We start from the raw sequence: 16,458 nt of genomic DNA on the forward strand, positions 1-16,458 counted from the left end.
ATCCTGGATCCGGAGAACATACACTGCAGCTGCGTTCACTTACCCATTTAAATCCCTCCATTGACCAGGATTCCTCTCTCTACTACGTAACACCACACCACAAAACGCACAGCACTTTGTCATTAAGATTCAATTGAAGGGAAAGGTCAATGAAATTGTGCCTGACAGACTGTTCAGAAAGAGACATGGAAGACACAGACGACCTAGCCAAGTGATGGACTGACACAGATTGAGGAAGACAGACCTGAGAAGAGAGGCAGAAAGATGCTGCCGCTGGCCAGCTGTGCAGAGGAGCAAACAGGTGCAACAATTCTTCCAGGAGCTGCACTAAAGTGTTTGCAGTTTTTTCCATATTCATAAAAAAGCTTTCATAATGAAGGAAGGATTCTGAAGTAGCCCTCACTAATTAAATCCGCAGCACAAACTCTAACCTTGAAGAAAATACAACAATTGGACGATTTAGCGTGACTTTCGGTATAAATACACCCACTTCCCCGTCTTCTATCCGAAATACTGAGACAGACAGTTTTGTTGGTTGAACAAATAATGATCACCTCTAGTACCCATATGATGAATAAACCAGAATATATTATGCAACACATAGCATTATGAGTAAGACATGAGTATATAAATAGGAAACAAAGAATGATGTATAAGAAATAATAGCAGAAAACTACATTTAGAGAGGAATAAATGCAGTTATTCGTATGGATGGTATATATAGACACACATACAAGTTGTTCAGGAGAGAATTTGTATTTATTTATTTGTATCTTTCACATCTTCACATCAGAATCTCATTCATTTTAATATCAAGTTGTGGCGGTACTGAAGCCCTGGATTTCAGCTGAGCGGGAAGAAGCCAGAGAAACAGTTCCTAACCAAATTATACAGAAATATTAACGTCAAGGGCCTTTACAAGGCAAAATGCCCCATAGGCAACACACAAACGATAACATAACGTCTGCAGGCGTTATGCTATTGATACGCACAAACTCTTGTGCAAATAGCCCTGATGCCGGTAACCTAGAGTAAAGGTGTAATATTCACTCCAGTAAGTTTCAGAACACTAAAAATAATCCAAAATTAGAAAAGGGAAGACAGCAAAGAAGTATCAAAAGGGCCGAAAGACCAGTTTCTGGCCAAAATAAGGTCTGCATTAAATCAGGGAAGGATCAGAAAGTTCCCCACAATACGGTACAACATTATGACAGTAGGTCAGCGGTCCATGAGCAAATTGTGGGTTAGCATATTGACAGCTATATGACTCTTCTGGTTGTTTTACAGTCCAACCCACATTAAAATGTTAAACCAGCTAATTTCTCTGAGATTCCTTGTGATTGGAGCAAATTTACTCCATCAGACAGGAGTAAAGCTGACTAAATGCTGTACATTTGCTCCTGTCTGTAATTGTATATGCTCATATTTTGTCTGTACCTTCTTGTAACCTGTGGCTATATGTTGTTTAACTAAGATGGACTAACTTAGCACAAAGGATTTACCAGGTTCGGCTGCGGAGCCCAATTACTGAGGAAACATGAGCCGTAAAGTGCGATCAAAACAGTTTTTTTACTGTGATATTGTACAGTGACAAACAACAATGATCACACTGTCATGCAAATGCAGAATACTCGCTGGAACCCGCCGCTCCTGTCACAACTGCTCGCTTCTCTGCTTGCGCCGTTTTACAACCGGAAGTTGCCTGACCCTGACCCGGATCTTTATACGCAACCCCGGTCTGGGATTGGCATATAATAATGCTAACAATAACGAATATTTATTAATTCATATGTAACCCCGGTATATTATAATAATAATAGTAATAAAAATAATAATGTTCATTATTTATTCATTTATTTACAATAATAAACCGGGGGTTAGATTCTGCTCTGACTACTTTACAAAAGTAAGTAATACTTGCATCAATGCAAGTCAATTAATACAATAATACACATTGAAGTGTACCTAAAACAAATCTGGCAGCACAATATTAACAGAGTTAACGGATTTGTGTGGGGCAAAAAAAGAATGTTAAGATATGACATGATAAAACAAATATTGCAAAGTTGATGTATTAACATTAGGCAGGAAATAATCAGTCAGTATTTCACATAATGGTATTGAAATGACACAGGTAAGCTTTTGCTAATCTATTGAAATGTAGAGTGTAGCATCTAGTGATCACTACAGATGTTCATCTCACACAAAGTCACAGAGCCCTTCTGAAACCAGAAGCATGGGAAGAGAGGTTCTGTGAATTTGGCATGGAAGGTGTGTATGAGAAACTGCTTTTCTGGTGTGACGCCGTAATAAGTCAGAGTACCAGCTTCCCAGTCCAGAAATACTCCTATTTTTTTGCAAAGGGGGACTTCATCTTTGGACTTAACATCTTTGGACATCTTTCCATTGATGTGCTTAACATCTTTGGATGTCTTCTTGTCGTTGAACTCAACATCTTTGGATGTCTTTGTGTCGTTTGGTTTAACATCTTTGGATGTCTTCTTGTCGTTGGACTCAACATCTTTGAAAGTCTTCTTGTCGTTGGACTCAACATTCTTGGCTGTCGTCCCGTCGTTGGGCCTAACGTCTTTGGATGTCTTCTTGCCGTTGGACTCAACATCATTGGATGTTTTCGCATTGTTGGACTTAACATTTTTGGATGTCTTCTCGTCATTAGACTCAACATCTTTGGATGTCTTCTTATCGTTGGAATCAACATCTTTAGATGTCTTCTTGCCACTGGACTTAACATCTTTGGATGTCTTCTTATCGTTGGAATCAACATCTTTAGATGTCTTCTTGCCACTGGACTTAACATCTTTGGATGTCTTCTTATCGTTAGAATCAACATCTTTGGATGCTTTCTTGATGTTGGGCTTAATGTCTTTAGACATCTTCCCATGTATGGCAGTGTATCCAGTCTTCGAGCAGAGCAGACTCCAGGACTTGTCGTTGCATCCGAGGCCACCACTTCCGTCCCATTTTCTACCGACTCCTCCATATGACACTGCAATGCCGACCTTCCCTCCCCACTTCACCTCCCAGTAGCAGAAGCCTTTCAGGCCTTTCTCACATAACACCTGAGTCCTCTTAAATCTGTCGTCATTTTCAGGTCGTTGCACTTTCTCATTTAGCGTTTGTACAGTTTTTGCTTTCCTGTTGCTATCAAACAGAGCAAGCCTCTTGCTTGCAGTGTTTTCATCAAGCTTCAGATCTGCACCATCTAAAAGAGAAAAAGAAAATTTTTGTTTCGAGAAGTTTAAAGACTACAAAACATTTTACATTGTTTAGATGAAATCCAAATTAAATAAAGTCATGATGAATTCCAAACATGTTTCATGTAACAACTCTCACAGGGTAAAAAGCCTACATATATTAAAACAAAAATACTTTATCAGACGCTATATTACTGGCAAAGGTAAGTGTGGTGAAGGCATATTATTTGACATTCATTTCAAATTTATCAGGAATGAGCGTATTGTTTAAGGCTCTATTAAAGTGATAACATAGTCCACAATACAAACAATTAAAAAAAACATACACTTCTTCAGTCCTGGCTTTAACCGATGCGCTCCACAGTGGTCCAAACTGCAGAAAAAATTAAGAAAGTGTTGTCAAGAACAAACATTTTCAAATTTAATACAATATATATATATATATATATATATATATATATATATATATATATATATATATATATATATATATATATATATATATATATTTATTTGATATGGACCTGGGACCCATTTATACCTGGGTTTAATAAATGTTCTTTTCTCTTTACACCGAAGCAATTATTGAGTGTTTCGGTAACTAGCCTTCTAAATAATAATATGCTGGCTCAGTGTAGATTAAGTCTTGTTATAACTCTGAGAACCAGCTGTAACGATACAAATGTATAATCATATGAACACACATCCTGACATCTCAACGTACCAGAGTGTCTGCAGGCTCGTATTTGGATCTGCAGCTATTGCAGAAAGCACTGCCGCCCCATCGGCTCCTGGGTGATTGTAACTCAGATCCAGCTGTTTCAGGGAGGAGGCCGCTTTGGACTTGAGAGCAGAGGCCAGGAAGGAGCAGCCTTTCTCTGTCACATGACAACCTAACAGCCTGCAGACAACACACACACACACACACACAATTGTTTCTACAAATTGTGTTGCATTTTACATTGTCAACAAACACCATTTCCCATAATCCCTAAGGTCAAGTTGAACATCGCAACATCACCAACATCAGAGGAGGCGAGACCACAGTGAGTAAGGAGCTGACAGTTGTTCAGAGAGAGCTGAATTGTGCACAGGTGTTCAGACAGCTATGAATAGACATCAGAAGAGGTTGGTATCTTTGTCAAATTTACAAAGGGTTCAGTTGTCGAACAACTGTTCATATTTGGACTCTATATCATGTTCTCTGGAGATAAATTTACTTCACCAAAACCTTTGCTGCCGCAAACTTTGAAAAATAAAGTGAATGCACTGTACACCTACTTGAGAATTTCCAGTTTACAGTGTACATTCTTCAAGCCTTCAGCAAGCAGCTGCACACCTGAGTCCAGCAGCTCGTTATGACTCAGGTCCATGTTTGTCAGATTACAGGATGGGGAGCAGAGAACCGAGGACGACAGACCTCTGCAGGATTCCTCTGAGAGCTCACACCAACTCAGCCTGTGAAATCATTTGCAGGCATAAATAGGCATGTTCCACAGCAGACTCTTACTTGTATCTGCAAATGTTTAGACATCAAACAGACCATGTTGTTCAGATGTGTTAAATCACAGTACTACCTGCCAAATCCCTCAGAACTCGTTGTCTGTGCTCGACACTAATTTGCTAACAGCAATCTCACTTTTAGACAACACGTTAAACAGAAATAAAGATGGACTAGAAGGACATTTCTAGAGCACAGACCTCTATCAAAGCAGTTCATACAAGTAAAAAATAATGCCCATGTAATCCAGATGTTACAAAATAATCATAATCATCATAATGTTTTTTCTTCCGCTGACTTTCTGAAAATCCAACCAAAAGTATTTTTGTAATTCCCAGACAAACCTAACCAAGAACATAACCTCCTTGGAGGAGGTAAAAACTGTTTTTTTTAAAATATATAATCTAAATATAGCATGTCTTGATGAGTATATGGTCTGATCTTGAAGGCTCAACTCGTTTATGTATTGATAAAACATGGGCCCAACTCAACACAAAGAAGACCCAAGTCAACAGAAGACTAATCTTAGCCCAGTATCAACCAATTTGGGAAACTCAAAGTAAACAAATTTCAGTTTTGAATAAATAGATAGACTTCACATGTAGCAAGACAACAAAAATATATTTGAACGAGCATTTGAAAATACTTACAAAGCAGTTTTGGAGACTTTAACTACCGGCAACATTCCCAGAAGAACTTTCTCTGACTTCAGGTACTTTTTCAGATCAAACACATCGAGCTTCTCATCTGATGTTAGCAGCACAAAAGTCAGAGCTGACCACTGGGAGGTGGAGAAATTATCAAACGTGAATGTTTCTGATTGCAGGTACGTTTTCACTTCTTCGACAAGAGAGTGGTCATTCAGCTCATTCAGACAGTAGAACAGATTGCAATTTTGATCTGCATCGCTGTTCTCTTCCCGAATCTTTTCTTTTATGTACTTGATGGTTTCCTTGTTGGTGGTCTCCTTGTTGTCTTCTGTCTTCCTCAGCAGCTCTTTCAGTAGATTCTGATTGGTCTCCAGAGACAGGCCTAACAGGAAGCGGAGAAACAAATCCCATTCTCCATTTTTGCTATCTAATGCCTTGTCCACTGCTATCTTGCAGAAGTCTGCAGGAGCATCTCCAATAGTTGGAGCAGGCATGGCAAGCAGATTTTCACCTGTGTTATTGAATGTGTGAAAGACATACAAAGCTGCCATAAACTCTTGAATGCTCAGATGGACAAAGCAAAACAAGTTGTTTTGGTACAGCCCACAGGTTTTTTGTTTGATCTGAGTGAACAATCCTGAGAAGACTGCAGTTTTTGTGATGTCAATTTTGCACTCTGTCAAGTGTTCTTTTGTGTATAGAAGGCTTCCTTCCTTCAGCCCGTCAAAAGCCAATTTTCCCAGAGACATGACTGTTTCCTTGTTTCTTGTATTCCAGCATGAATCTGTGTCAGCATTTTCAACTGTCTCGTCTTCACCATACTTCACAGTAGCCTGTCTGCACTGTAACACAAGGAAATGTATGTACAGGTCAGTCATAGTCTTGGGCATCCTTCCTTCTTCATTTCTGTTCACAAAGTCCTCCAGAACTTTTGCCGTGATCCAACAGAAGACAGGGATGTGACACATGATGTAAAGGCTCCTACATTTTTTGACATGTGACAAGATTTTCTCAGCAAAATCTTTATCATTGAATCTCTTAAAGTACTTCTTGAAGTACTCCTCCTTCTGCTCATCATTAAATCCTTGCACCACTATAACCCGGTCAACTTTCTCAGCAGGGATATGATTGGATGCTGCAGGTCGGGAGGTGATCCAGAGTTGAGCTTTAGACAGCAGATTTCCTTCGATTAGGTTTGTCAGAAGAACATCGATTGAGGTTGGCTTTCTCATATCTGTCCAAACTTGACTGAAGTCAAGATCAACACGACATTCATCAAGACCATCCAGGACAATCAGGATTCTGTACTGGTCATAGTTCAGTATTTCTGATGTCTTCATACCCGGGTAGAATTGATGGATTAGTTCCTCCAAGCTATGCTCTTGCCCTTTCCTCAAATTTAGCTCTCGGAAAGAAAGTGGAAACATATAAAATATGTCCCCGTTGTCCTTCCCCTCAGCCCAGTCCAGCATGTACTTCTTTGTGGCAAACGTCTTTCCAATGCCTGCCACTCCCATCGTCAGCACAGTTCTAATGGGTATGTTTTCTCTGGCTGTAGGGTTGAAGATGTCATGATATTTAATCAATGTTTCTTCTCCCACTTGTTTGAACTTTGCATCTTGAATTTGTTTGATCTCAGGCTGAGCATTGACCTCTCCCACCTCTCCCTCGACGATGTGAAGATCTGTGTAGATCTCATTCAGAAGAGCGGAGGGTCTCTGCATATCAATCCCCTCAGGCACAAAGGAGAATTGCTCCTTCAGCTGAGATTTGAGTCTCTGTTGACTTGCAACATGAGGCTTGCCTGGAGGAAAATACATGTTAAAGTCACTAAGGATCTTAATTAGACAATAATTGTGACAATAAATGTGTGCAATCATGGTGGAAGTTTATAAAATCTAAACCATAGCATCAGTAAGTATGTTTTTTTTTGTATTTGATTGTTTGGACACTGAAAATGAATCAGAGCTTAAAACATTTAAGAATCAGCCCAAGAAGAAGTTGAATATGAGCATTAATTATGACCCTTCATACTTTGATGGTATGAGTGGGAACCTGATTTCTCCTCCTTAACCTGCTGGTCTATTTTCACAGTTGTTTATTTTGGACAAATAATGGTGAACTTGCTTTTCTCCTTAAAGTACAATCTGGCAGCAACTGAATGATTATGTAATGGGAAAACATGTGCTATTAAAACAAGTCATGTCTCAATTGGGGCTAATACAGACATATTTAAATGGAATGTTATCGGCTAAAATAAAGCTAATCTTTGCTTTACTGTAGTCTTACTGGGATTACGCAACTTCCTTTACCAGAGCCTGCAGTGCCAACATTTTGTGACATATGCAGTCCAACTTATTTGGCTGCACCAGGATGAGTGGGGGAGGCTAAATGCAAGGTTTGCTAAACTCAGACACAAAAACATGTCTTTTCACCTCTCTCTCTCTTATTAACAAATAACGGCATTCAGGAAGCAGCTTCTCAACGATTAATTGGCAGCAAAAATACTATTTTAGCTTTGCAGCCAGTGTGTATACTTGTCGAAGATTGCCTTCAAGAAACTTGTCTTCTCACTAATCGGGTTGTGTCGATTTTAGGAGTCCAATTCTCCCAGTTAAATATCATATCAGTACTTCAAGATTATAAACTTCGTTGATAGCTTTGAACTAGGACCTCAAGCGTTACGATCAAGAAGCTTGGTATAAATTAAGGTGAGTCAGGTAAGATTTAGTTGTCTATTGCTGTCATTTCACTGTCAGATATATAAAAGGTCAACAGCCACTGGCTGTGTTTCCCAGATTCGATCGTTCTTAAGGACTTAAGAAGGCTCGAAAAAAGGGTTCGCTAAAGGCTGAATTATACTTCTGCAACTCCAACTCCGGCTGGCCACGCAGTCGGATTGACGGACTCGTTTTGATTTTTAGTTCCCCTGCGTTTTCCATACACAAGAACAGTAGGTGGCGCAACGACCGTTTAGAGTCGACATGCACACCGACGTTCAGAGATATCTCCCTCCAGGAATTCACCTCCGTCTGCGTGTCCTAATACTCCGTCAGACGGGTTTTATAAATGCTAATATTTGTGGACCTCTTCAGCCAAACGTTTAACGGGATCCATTGTTTGTGTTTCTGCTGTGGCTTTTCAAAACAGCGGTATTATGCTATGAAACCGGAAATGAGAGACTCAGAAAGGATGTGGTTAGCGGACCAATCACAGCCTTCCGGGCTCAATAAGGCTCGCGTAGCTTTGACGGATAGTCAGACATTTGGGGTGACACACGCAAGCACGCAAAATGGCCGATTTGACCACGCAATGTCGGCCATGCGTGTCTTGCGTGCTTGCGTCTCTGCGTAAAACCCGAGTATAAATCAGACTTAAGAAGGAGCGCTAAGATACGAGTGTTTCCCAGATGCGTTCTTAACTGCCTTCTTAAGATCTCGCCAAAGAAGCTTCCTAAGACGCTCTTAGTGGGAGCTGTCCACCGCCATGTTGCTGAAATTAAATCAATCGATGCCAGTCAAATCGATCACCCACGACTTTATCAGCGCATAAATCACACACAACACGCTGTGGTCCCCACACAGAGGTGCAATTATTCTACGGGCGCGCATGTGTGTGACATCCACGACACCAACCACCCGGGGATTCCAGCCATGGCATGAAATCCACGGTGGACCTGGCGGACCTGTGCGGGCATGGCGCAGGAGGATCGGTGTCACGCTGCCAGACTCCGTGAAACCGATGCCTTGCTGAGGCCGGTGCCGTCCCTCACGACCTCCAGGAAGCTCCCCACTGTGTAAAAACACAGGCTGAGGGCAACATTGCAGCGAGTTGGCCTCTGGATGTGTGGTGACACTAGCGTGACGAGGCGTTGGATCTCCACACGGGGAAGTCGGCACTTGGACTGGACAGCCAGGACCGACAGCACATTAAGTGGGGAGAAGTGCTGACGCTCATATGCATTTATGTAAACTATCTGGCTTCGCGCAGGGCGACGCTGTTGGTTAGCAGCGAGAATATGCTGTATTGCAGCCGCGGTGTCGCTCACGCGTGGACTTCAGCGACACCTTTAGACGTGGAGCCTCTCTTGATGAGGTTTCAGCCGAGTTCAGTTACACCTGTCAGTTTCCCTGATATCTGTGAAATACCACAGGGTTGTTGATGTTTTTATACCTAACGTAAACTCATATTTAGCTGCCGAATGTGTGTGAAAATGTAATGAGTGATAGTAATGCTGATTCATTTTATTTATGGAGCTACAGGAACACAGGGGAAATTCTTTATTTTTATATCGTTATTTTTCTTTTTATGCTATTATTTTTCTTGCGTCAGTGTTCTGCAGCTGAGGGCGCACATTCATCATTACGCATGGTTTAAGTATTCCTTTGAATATCAGATATAACTTTCCCTGGCGCGGCTGCAGTGAGCGTTTGTCGCTAAGAAGGCTGTTAAGAGTGGGTCAGACCGATCTTACGTTTGCTTCTTTGTGAAAGAGCGTCTTAAGCTAAGAACGACTCTGGGAAACACGTCGTTCTTCCACAGCGCTCTTAGCGCTTAAGAGCGTCTTAACGAATCTGGGAAACGCAGCCAGTATTAGTATCGGCCTCTGAACCAGCAGATACTTAATAGTAAAGACTTCAGAACAGTTTTAATTTCATAGCAGTTTTAAGCATTTATGCTACCTCAAGGAGACTGTTTGATTTTAATTGAAATACTTTAAACATGCTTGCACACATATTTAAACCGCTTCCCAGCTTTGATCTGCACCCATATGCTTACATCGTATTTCTGTCGTCCTGTCGACCCAAGCATCAAGCGACTTCAGTCGGGAGGTTATCCAGATCCGGGCAGAAGGAAACAGGGTTCCTCTGATGAGGTTTGTTAGTATAACGTCCACTGAAGCTGGCGCTCTGACATCAGTCAAGCGGTCGATGTTGTCCAAGTCAAGAGGCTGGTGATAGGCTTCCAAACCGTCCAAGACAAATAAGACATTGAACTGTTCAAAGTTAGAGATCACGAATGCATTAGTTTCCTCGTAGAAAACATTAAGAAGTCCCATCAAACTGACTTCTGTATCTTTAATCAAATTCAGTTCAGAGAGGTGAAGTAGAAATACGACGTCACTTAATTGTGACTGCTTGTCCTTTTTAGCCCACTGTTTTATGAACTTCTGCACATGGAAGGATTTTCCAATCCCAGCGTCTCCAGTGGTCAGCACAGATCGGATCTTATTCCCTTTTATATTCTTGAAGATGTCAGATCCTGCATGGACTTGTGTCACAGATTTCACTTTAGTATGTCCAATATTTTCTTCGCCATTGACCTCACCACTTTGGTTTTCTCTCATTATGTGTTCCGTGTTTTTCTGGTTCGGATGATTTATGTCTTCTTCTTGATTGGTTTCTTTCAGAAATCTTTCCCGCATGGCTGACGTTAGCTTCTGACATCGCTTCGAGGTCTCTGAATAAATAAAACAAAGTTATTGATAATGAAGGATAAAAGGGCCTGTTAATCAGTTATTTTGAAGTATCATAAAAGTGATCGTTTTAAACAAATACAGCTAAAATGATTCACAGTACAATACCAAAACAACATTTTAAAGTAAACAATGCTGTTGAAAGTAAATATATCAGAAATTATGTACTGTCATAGTTTCATACCTCGACATTCTGTCACTTTCTCAATATAACGTGGAGGAATCTTGTCAACTCCTGAAGGTTGAGAGATGATCCAGAGCTTAGCAGACGGAAGCAAATTCCCTTTGATGAGGTTTGTTAGCAGCACATCCATCGAGGCTGGCTCTTCCACATTTGTCAAGTCCTTATTCTTTGCAAAATTCAGAGGTAGTTTACATTCTTCCAAGCCATCAAGGACAAACGCTACTGTACACTTGTCGTTGTCGTTGTAATCTCCGACTCGATCCTCATTGAAGGAATGACGAATCAGATCTTTCAGGCTTAGATCTTCTTTTCTTGAATTCAGCTCACCAAAATTACATAAAACTATCAGGTCTATCTTTTTGTTGGATTTTCCTTTTGCCCAATCTACCATGAACAACTTCGTTTGAAATGTTTTACCAACACCAGCTACTCCTTTCATCAGCACTGTTCTTACTTCATTTTTCTTTGACTTAAGAAATAATGCTTTAAAGGGTTGGGCTTTAGCGCCTGCGCTGTCCACATCTTGTATCTCGTAGAGTTCTGTGTCGGTTCCATGTTCTTTAAGTTCCTTTTCATGCTGATTTAGGATTCTCCTCTTCACGACATCTTTGCCTTAAGATGAAGAATATTCATTTCAAATGTTTTGTTAAAAAGTGTATTTATTCTAAACATTAAACTTGTCTGTGTTGCTTCTTGTTTGTATACCTCTCCTGATGTCTTGCTCATCCTGGTCAGTTTCCTTTGAATCACTGCTGGGCACAGTCGAGATGTGTTTGTGTCAATACCAAAAAATACATTTGTCCTCATATCGTTCTATTTTGTCTTTGTCTCTGTTGCACATGTTTTTTCCTACCTTAACCCAGCCGTGAAGTCGAGAGGATCAGACTCGGAAACGTTGCCGGTGGCATGAGAGACTGATCGTTTGTGCTCAGGCAGCCTTTAACACAGATTGAATTTAATTTCACGATAACAACCATTATTGTAATTATTACTAGTGTTAAGCTTGAAGGTCAGAAATATTAATTTTACCACTCTGACAAATCCTTGTTCTTAATTTATTCATCTTTATCTGAGAGTCGCTCAGTGTCAAACATCCAACATACTTTACAATATTTCTCCACCAACCCAACTTACCCTGCTTTGTCTTTACTGAAGCTGAGAGGCTCACCCTTGGACCTGTCACTTTTCATGGAAACATTGCTGGGTGCAGGAGAGACTGGTCTGGGCTCAAGCCATCTTAAAACAGATTATTATGACCAACTTTAACACATTTCACATCTTCAATACCACTGAGCCTCAAAGTGGAATTCACAGCATTTCTTCTTTCTGTAGTCACTCAATTTTTATATTTTGTTGTATTAAACAGCCAACATAACTACAATATCAGAGGAAGAGCAACTTCATACTTTGCTCAGGTGGACATTATAGAAAGTGGCCATGTGTCTTAAGAGGAATTCACAGTGCTTCTCTTTTTGTTTCAGTCATTCTCCTCGAATGGATTTATTGATATATCAAACATCCAACATAACCAACTTCTCTCACCCCGGTTCATCTTTACTGAAGCTGGGAGGCTCATCCTTATACCAGCCACTTTTCATAGAAACATTGCTGGGTGCAGGAGAGACTTTTTTCTGTCTCAAGCCATCTTTAAAACCGATTATAAATACGCATGTAAATCGTATAACATCTTTACCATTGTTAAGTCTTGAAGTGGAATTCACAGTGCTTCTCTTTCTGTCAGTCATTCTCTTCTGATTCATTTCTCATTATATCAAACATCCAACATAACCGTCTCATCTTACCCTGGTTCGTCTTTACTGAAGCTGGGAGGATCATCCTGGGAACGGTTTCTGCTATCAGTGGATCTATGCACATAGATAAGGAATAACATGTTTAATATCCGTCTTTACATGGGAGATTAAATTAATTTCTAACATAATTTTGACCACGTCACCTTACCCTGCTTTGTCTTTACTGAAGCTGAGAGGCTCACCCTTGGACCTGTCACTTTTCATGGAAACATTGCTGGGTGCAGGAGAGGCTGGTCTGGGCTCAAGCCATCTTAAAACAGATTATTATGACCAACTTTAACACATTTCACATCTTCAATACCGCTGAGCCTCAAAGTGGAATTTACAGCATTTCTTCTTTCTGGATAGTCATTCTGAATTTTTATATTTTGTTGTATTAAACAGCCAACATAACTACAATATCAGAGGAAGAGCAACTTCATATTTTGCTCAGGTAGACATTATAGAAAGTGGCCATGTGTCTTAAGAGGAATTCACAGTGCTTCTCTTTTTGTTTTCAGTCACTCTCTTCAAATAGATCTATTGGGATATTAAACATCCAACAGAACCAACTCATTTCACCCCGGTTCATCTTTACTGAAGCTGGGAGGCTCATCCTTAGACCAGTCACTTTTCATGGAAACATTGCTGGGTGCAGGAGAGACTGGTCCTTCTGGCTCAAGCCATCTTTAAAACAGATTATAAATACAAATGTAAATCTTATAACATCTTTAACATAGTTGAGTCTTGAAGCGTAATTCACAGTGCTTCTTTCTGTGTCAGTCATTTTCCTTTGAATTAATTTCTCGTTATATTAAACGTCCAACATCACCAACTCATCTTACCCCGATTCGTCTTTACTGACGCTGGGAGGATTATCCTCGGAATGGTAGTTTCTGCTATCAGTAGATCTATGCACATAGATAAGGAATAACATGTTTAATATCAGTCTTTACATGGGAGGTTAAATTCATTTTGACCATGTTACTTTGTCAACAATAACAGAAGTGGATCGATGCTCTACATTTTTAATATTTCGAATGCACAGTGGATACATTAGATTTATATTGCACACTAATGAATAAATGAAGAAGTGTTCTGTTAGGGGTAGTGTTGGTTGTACTGTCTGACAGCGGCAGGAAGGAAGGACCTTTCATGTCTCTCCTTCACACACTGCGGGTGAAGCAGCCGGTCATTACGGAGCTGCATTGTGCTGATAGAGACTGACATACGTCGCACATCCTGTGTGAGGGGAGACTGAGCCAATTGAAGAAAAGAAGCTACTTACGTGTCAGTTGATGTGGCCTCGGCCTGTTCCTGATACATGTTGGTTTTACAGGTAGTGTTCTGCTCTATAATGAATACAGCAGTTGTATTGTGTTCCTTTGTTACACAATGACATTATTTCCAACTCCTCGCCTTTTTTTTACAGGCTGTAGTTGCAGCAAACTCTCCTCGCTTAAGACCGATATTCTTCTCTATGAGAAAAAGGCCCTGCATCACCTTCTCTCGAGCACATACTTCCTCTCCGCGTGTCTCAAGGTCCTCACGGTAAACTGATCCAGTCATTACTGGACCTTCATTTAAATATATTCAGTTTCACCAACACTGAAGAAAAATAACTCTCGGCTTTAAATTCAGTCGACAAGTCACCGACAAGAGTGGAACTCCCCTGAAAAAAAGAAAAATGTTTTCAGTTACACTGACTCACTTACATTAACAAAACCTGATCAAAGTCTAAAGAGTATCATCTCATGACTATCTCCAACGGTATTGGCAAACATTATTACACCAAAGGCTTGTGTAAAACTAAACTAATCTAATTTTACAGAGATGGTGAGCTATCTGCGTTAAGCCGGTATACTAATATCTCTAGCATTTACTTAATACAAAGCTTTGCAACACATGAACATGGTCGATTATAAATTATAAAGTACACAGGAAATAGGCATCACAAAGTTAAACACAAAGGAAAGTGAACACATCCTCAGAAGTCCTCAGACGATATGTTCCAGTATGTAAAGAGATGTGCGACTTGTATGCAAGCTGTGTGGCCATGTAGGCCACAACCCTTGCACGCGCGCGCGCGCACACACACAGGACAAAAATTCGGCCCTGGACTTTTTGGTCCAGACTGGCCCACCACCACCCTATTTCCTCGATTATATGATCATAAAACTGCTTTACGGCAGCTGACCTTTCTTAACAACAATAGGCGTTCCCAGCAAATGTAGCTCCACCCACTCAGCTGGCCAGCTTTCTGATGAGTGCCGTTTGCTTGCAGCTGTTCCTGCAATTGAATGTTCGACTTGGCGCAGACGCGTCGCAAACTCCTCACGCCTGCGCAGACACGCCGCAGAGACGCCGCAGACACGCCGCTTGGCTGACGCCTGCCACACGAGACACGCCGGAGACTCGCCCCTTGGCTGACGCGTGCCACACGCTCGCCACTGGGTGCCAGTGCCGCGAGGAGGATCTCGCCCTTACTGCACCTGCTATCACCCCCACCAGTCTCCTCCTCCCCCTCCTGTGCCACAGTGGCAGCGGGAGCCTCACTTTCACTGTCCGTCGACACCTCCTCCTGAGAGGGACCCGCCGCAGCAAACACGTTTATTATATTTCTGCTCTTAGCAGCATCAGTTGCGACTACTGGGCCTATCATAGGTCCACTGGGCCGCTGGATTCTACCGTGTCATTTTACTCGCTTGACAATGCGTCTTTACGTACAAAAAAAAAATAATTGTCACTGCTGTACCGGCCCATTACTGACCGGCCCACCGGGAAAACTCAATTCACCCCTGCACACAGCTAAAGAAACATGCAGACCAACACAAAAGCAATTACTCAATATTAGACACACTTTACATGATTAAGTATACAGACAGCATCAATCAATCTTACTTGTACAGGTGACTTAAAGTCCTTCAACCAGTTGTTCTTTGCTCAGCCGTCTATAAAGCAGACTTCTGTGACTACGCGTGCTTTCATCCCTCATGGCAAAACTGACAGTCACACTTTTACTTTTAATTTCGAGCAGCTCTGGACTTTTCCCTCCGCCCTTCTTCATCTTCTTCTTTGAGGTTTATTGGCAGTTGGCAAACTCGCTGCATTACCGCCACCAACTGGTATGGAGTGTGGGTCAGAGTGTCTATTACTAGCCCTGTCAAAAAAAAAAAAAACAACCTCTACTAACTAAATACTGACTCACAAAAACACCAACCACAATCAAAAATAAATAAACAAATAAATCATATATATATATATATATATATATATATATATATATATATATATATATATATAGATTAAATGCTTATATATACATACATATGTACATATACATACCCATACCTACGCACATACGTGCACAGTTTCAACAAACCAAACCATAACTACCCAACAAAACAAACTAATCCAACCGAAATATACCAAATCCTCTCAATCGTACGTGTTACCCTAAGGTATTGCAGTAGCGCGTTATAGCATCCACTGGAGTTACTTTGCAGTACGCCCTTCAACTCCCACCGTACCCCCTCCTTGCCGAGGTTTCTAACTAGATGTTTTCTTTCATTGTCATAGATTGGACAGTGTAGAATAACATGTTCTATCGTTTCTTTCTGCCCACAATGGTCGCATCTGCCC

General features: G+C 40.9%; 2 protein-coding genes across 2 annotated transcripts; both read right to left on the reverse strand.

Annotated features, from left to right (window-relative positions):
- Window positions 1-1,158: 1,158 nt before the first annotated feature.
- Window positions 1,159-11,243, reverse strand: LOC137800827 (NLR family CARD domain-containing protein 3-like). The gene is made up of 7 exons (XM_068598181.1): window positions 11,027-11,243; window positions 10,146-10,826; window positions 5,367-7,170; window positions 4,497-4,673; window positions 3,940-4,116; window positions 3,542-3,588; window positions 1,159-3,223 (listed from the first exon to the last, which is right to left on the reverse strand). Exons 1-7 carry the CDS (start codon window positions 11,154-11,156, stop codon window positions 2,175-2,177), a joined length of 4,065 nt encoding a protein of 1,354 aa, XP_068454282.1. The 5' UTR covers window positions 11,157-11,243; the 3' UTR covers window positions 1,159-2,174.
- An 80-nt stretch (window positions 11,244-11,323) lies between these two features.
- On the reverse strand, window positions 11,324-15,860 carry LOC137800828 (uncharacterized). The gene is made up of 10 exons (XM_068598182.1): window positions 15,718-15,860; window positions 14,105-14,488; window positions 13,662-13,727; window positions 12,986-13,087; window positions 12,829-12,891; window positions 12,161-12,262; window positions 11,880-11,963; window positions 11,732-11,775; window positions 11,444-11,638; window positions 11,324-11,337 (listed from the first exon to the last, which is right to left on the reverse strand). Exons 2-10 carry the CDS (start codon window positions 14,140-14,142, stop codon window positions 11,324-11,326), a joined length of 708 nt encoding a protein of 235 aa, XP_068454283.1. The 5' UTR covers window positions 14,143-14,488; window positions 15,718-15,860.
- Window positions 15,861-16,458: the final 598 nt, after the last annotated feature.

The sequence above is a fragment of the Clinocottus analis genome, unplaced genomic scaffold (assembly GCF_023055335.1).
Source record: "Clinocottus analis isolate CAN_PGR_092001 unplaced genomic scaffold, fCliAna1.0.p SCAF_4, whole genome shotgun sequence".
Classification (NCBI taxonomy): domain Eukaryota; kingdom Metazoa; phylum Chordata; class Actinopteri; order Perciformes; family Cottidae; genus Clinocottus; species Clinocottus analis.

What these genes read in the sequence shown, in the direction of transcription:
- LOC137800827 (XM_068598181.1), bottom strand. Translation starts at nt 11,156, where the DNA reads ATGGATGTGCTGCTAACAAACCTCATCAAAGGGAATTTGCTTCCGTCT. An exon ending in GAAAGTGACAGAATGTCGAG is followed by an intron (nt 10,827 to 11,026) that starts GTATGAAACTAT and finishes TTATTTATTCAG; the next exon opens with AGACCTCGAAGCGATGTCAG. An exon ending in CAGGACGACAGAAATACGAT is followed by an intron (nt 7,171 to 10,145) that starts GTAAGCATATGG and finishes ATTTTCCTCCAG; the next exon opens with GCAAGCCTCATGTTGCAAGT.
- LOC137800828 (XM_068598182.1), bottom strand. Translation starts at nt 14,142, where the DNA reads ATGTATCAGGAACAGGCCGAGGCCACATCAACTGACAC. An exon ending in TTCAGTAAAGACAAAGCAGG is followed by an intron (nt 11,964 to 12,160) that starts GTAAGTTGGGTT and finishes TCTGTGTTAAAG; the next exon opens with GCTGCCTGAGCACAAACGAT. An exon ending in GACTTCACGGCTGGGTTAAG is followed by an intron (nt 11,776 to 11,879) that starts GTAGGAAAAAAC and finishes TGTGCCCAGCAG; the next exon opens with TGATTCAAAGGAAACTGACC.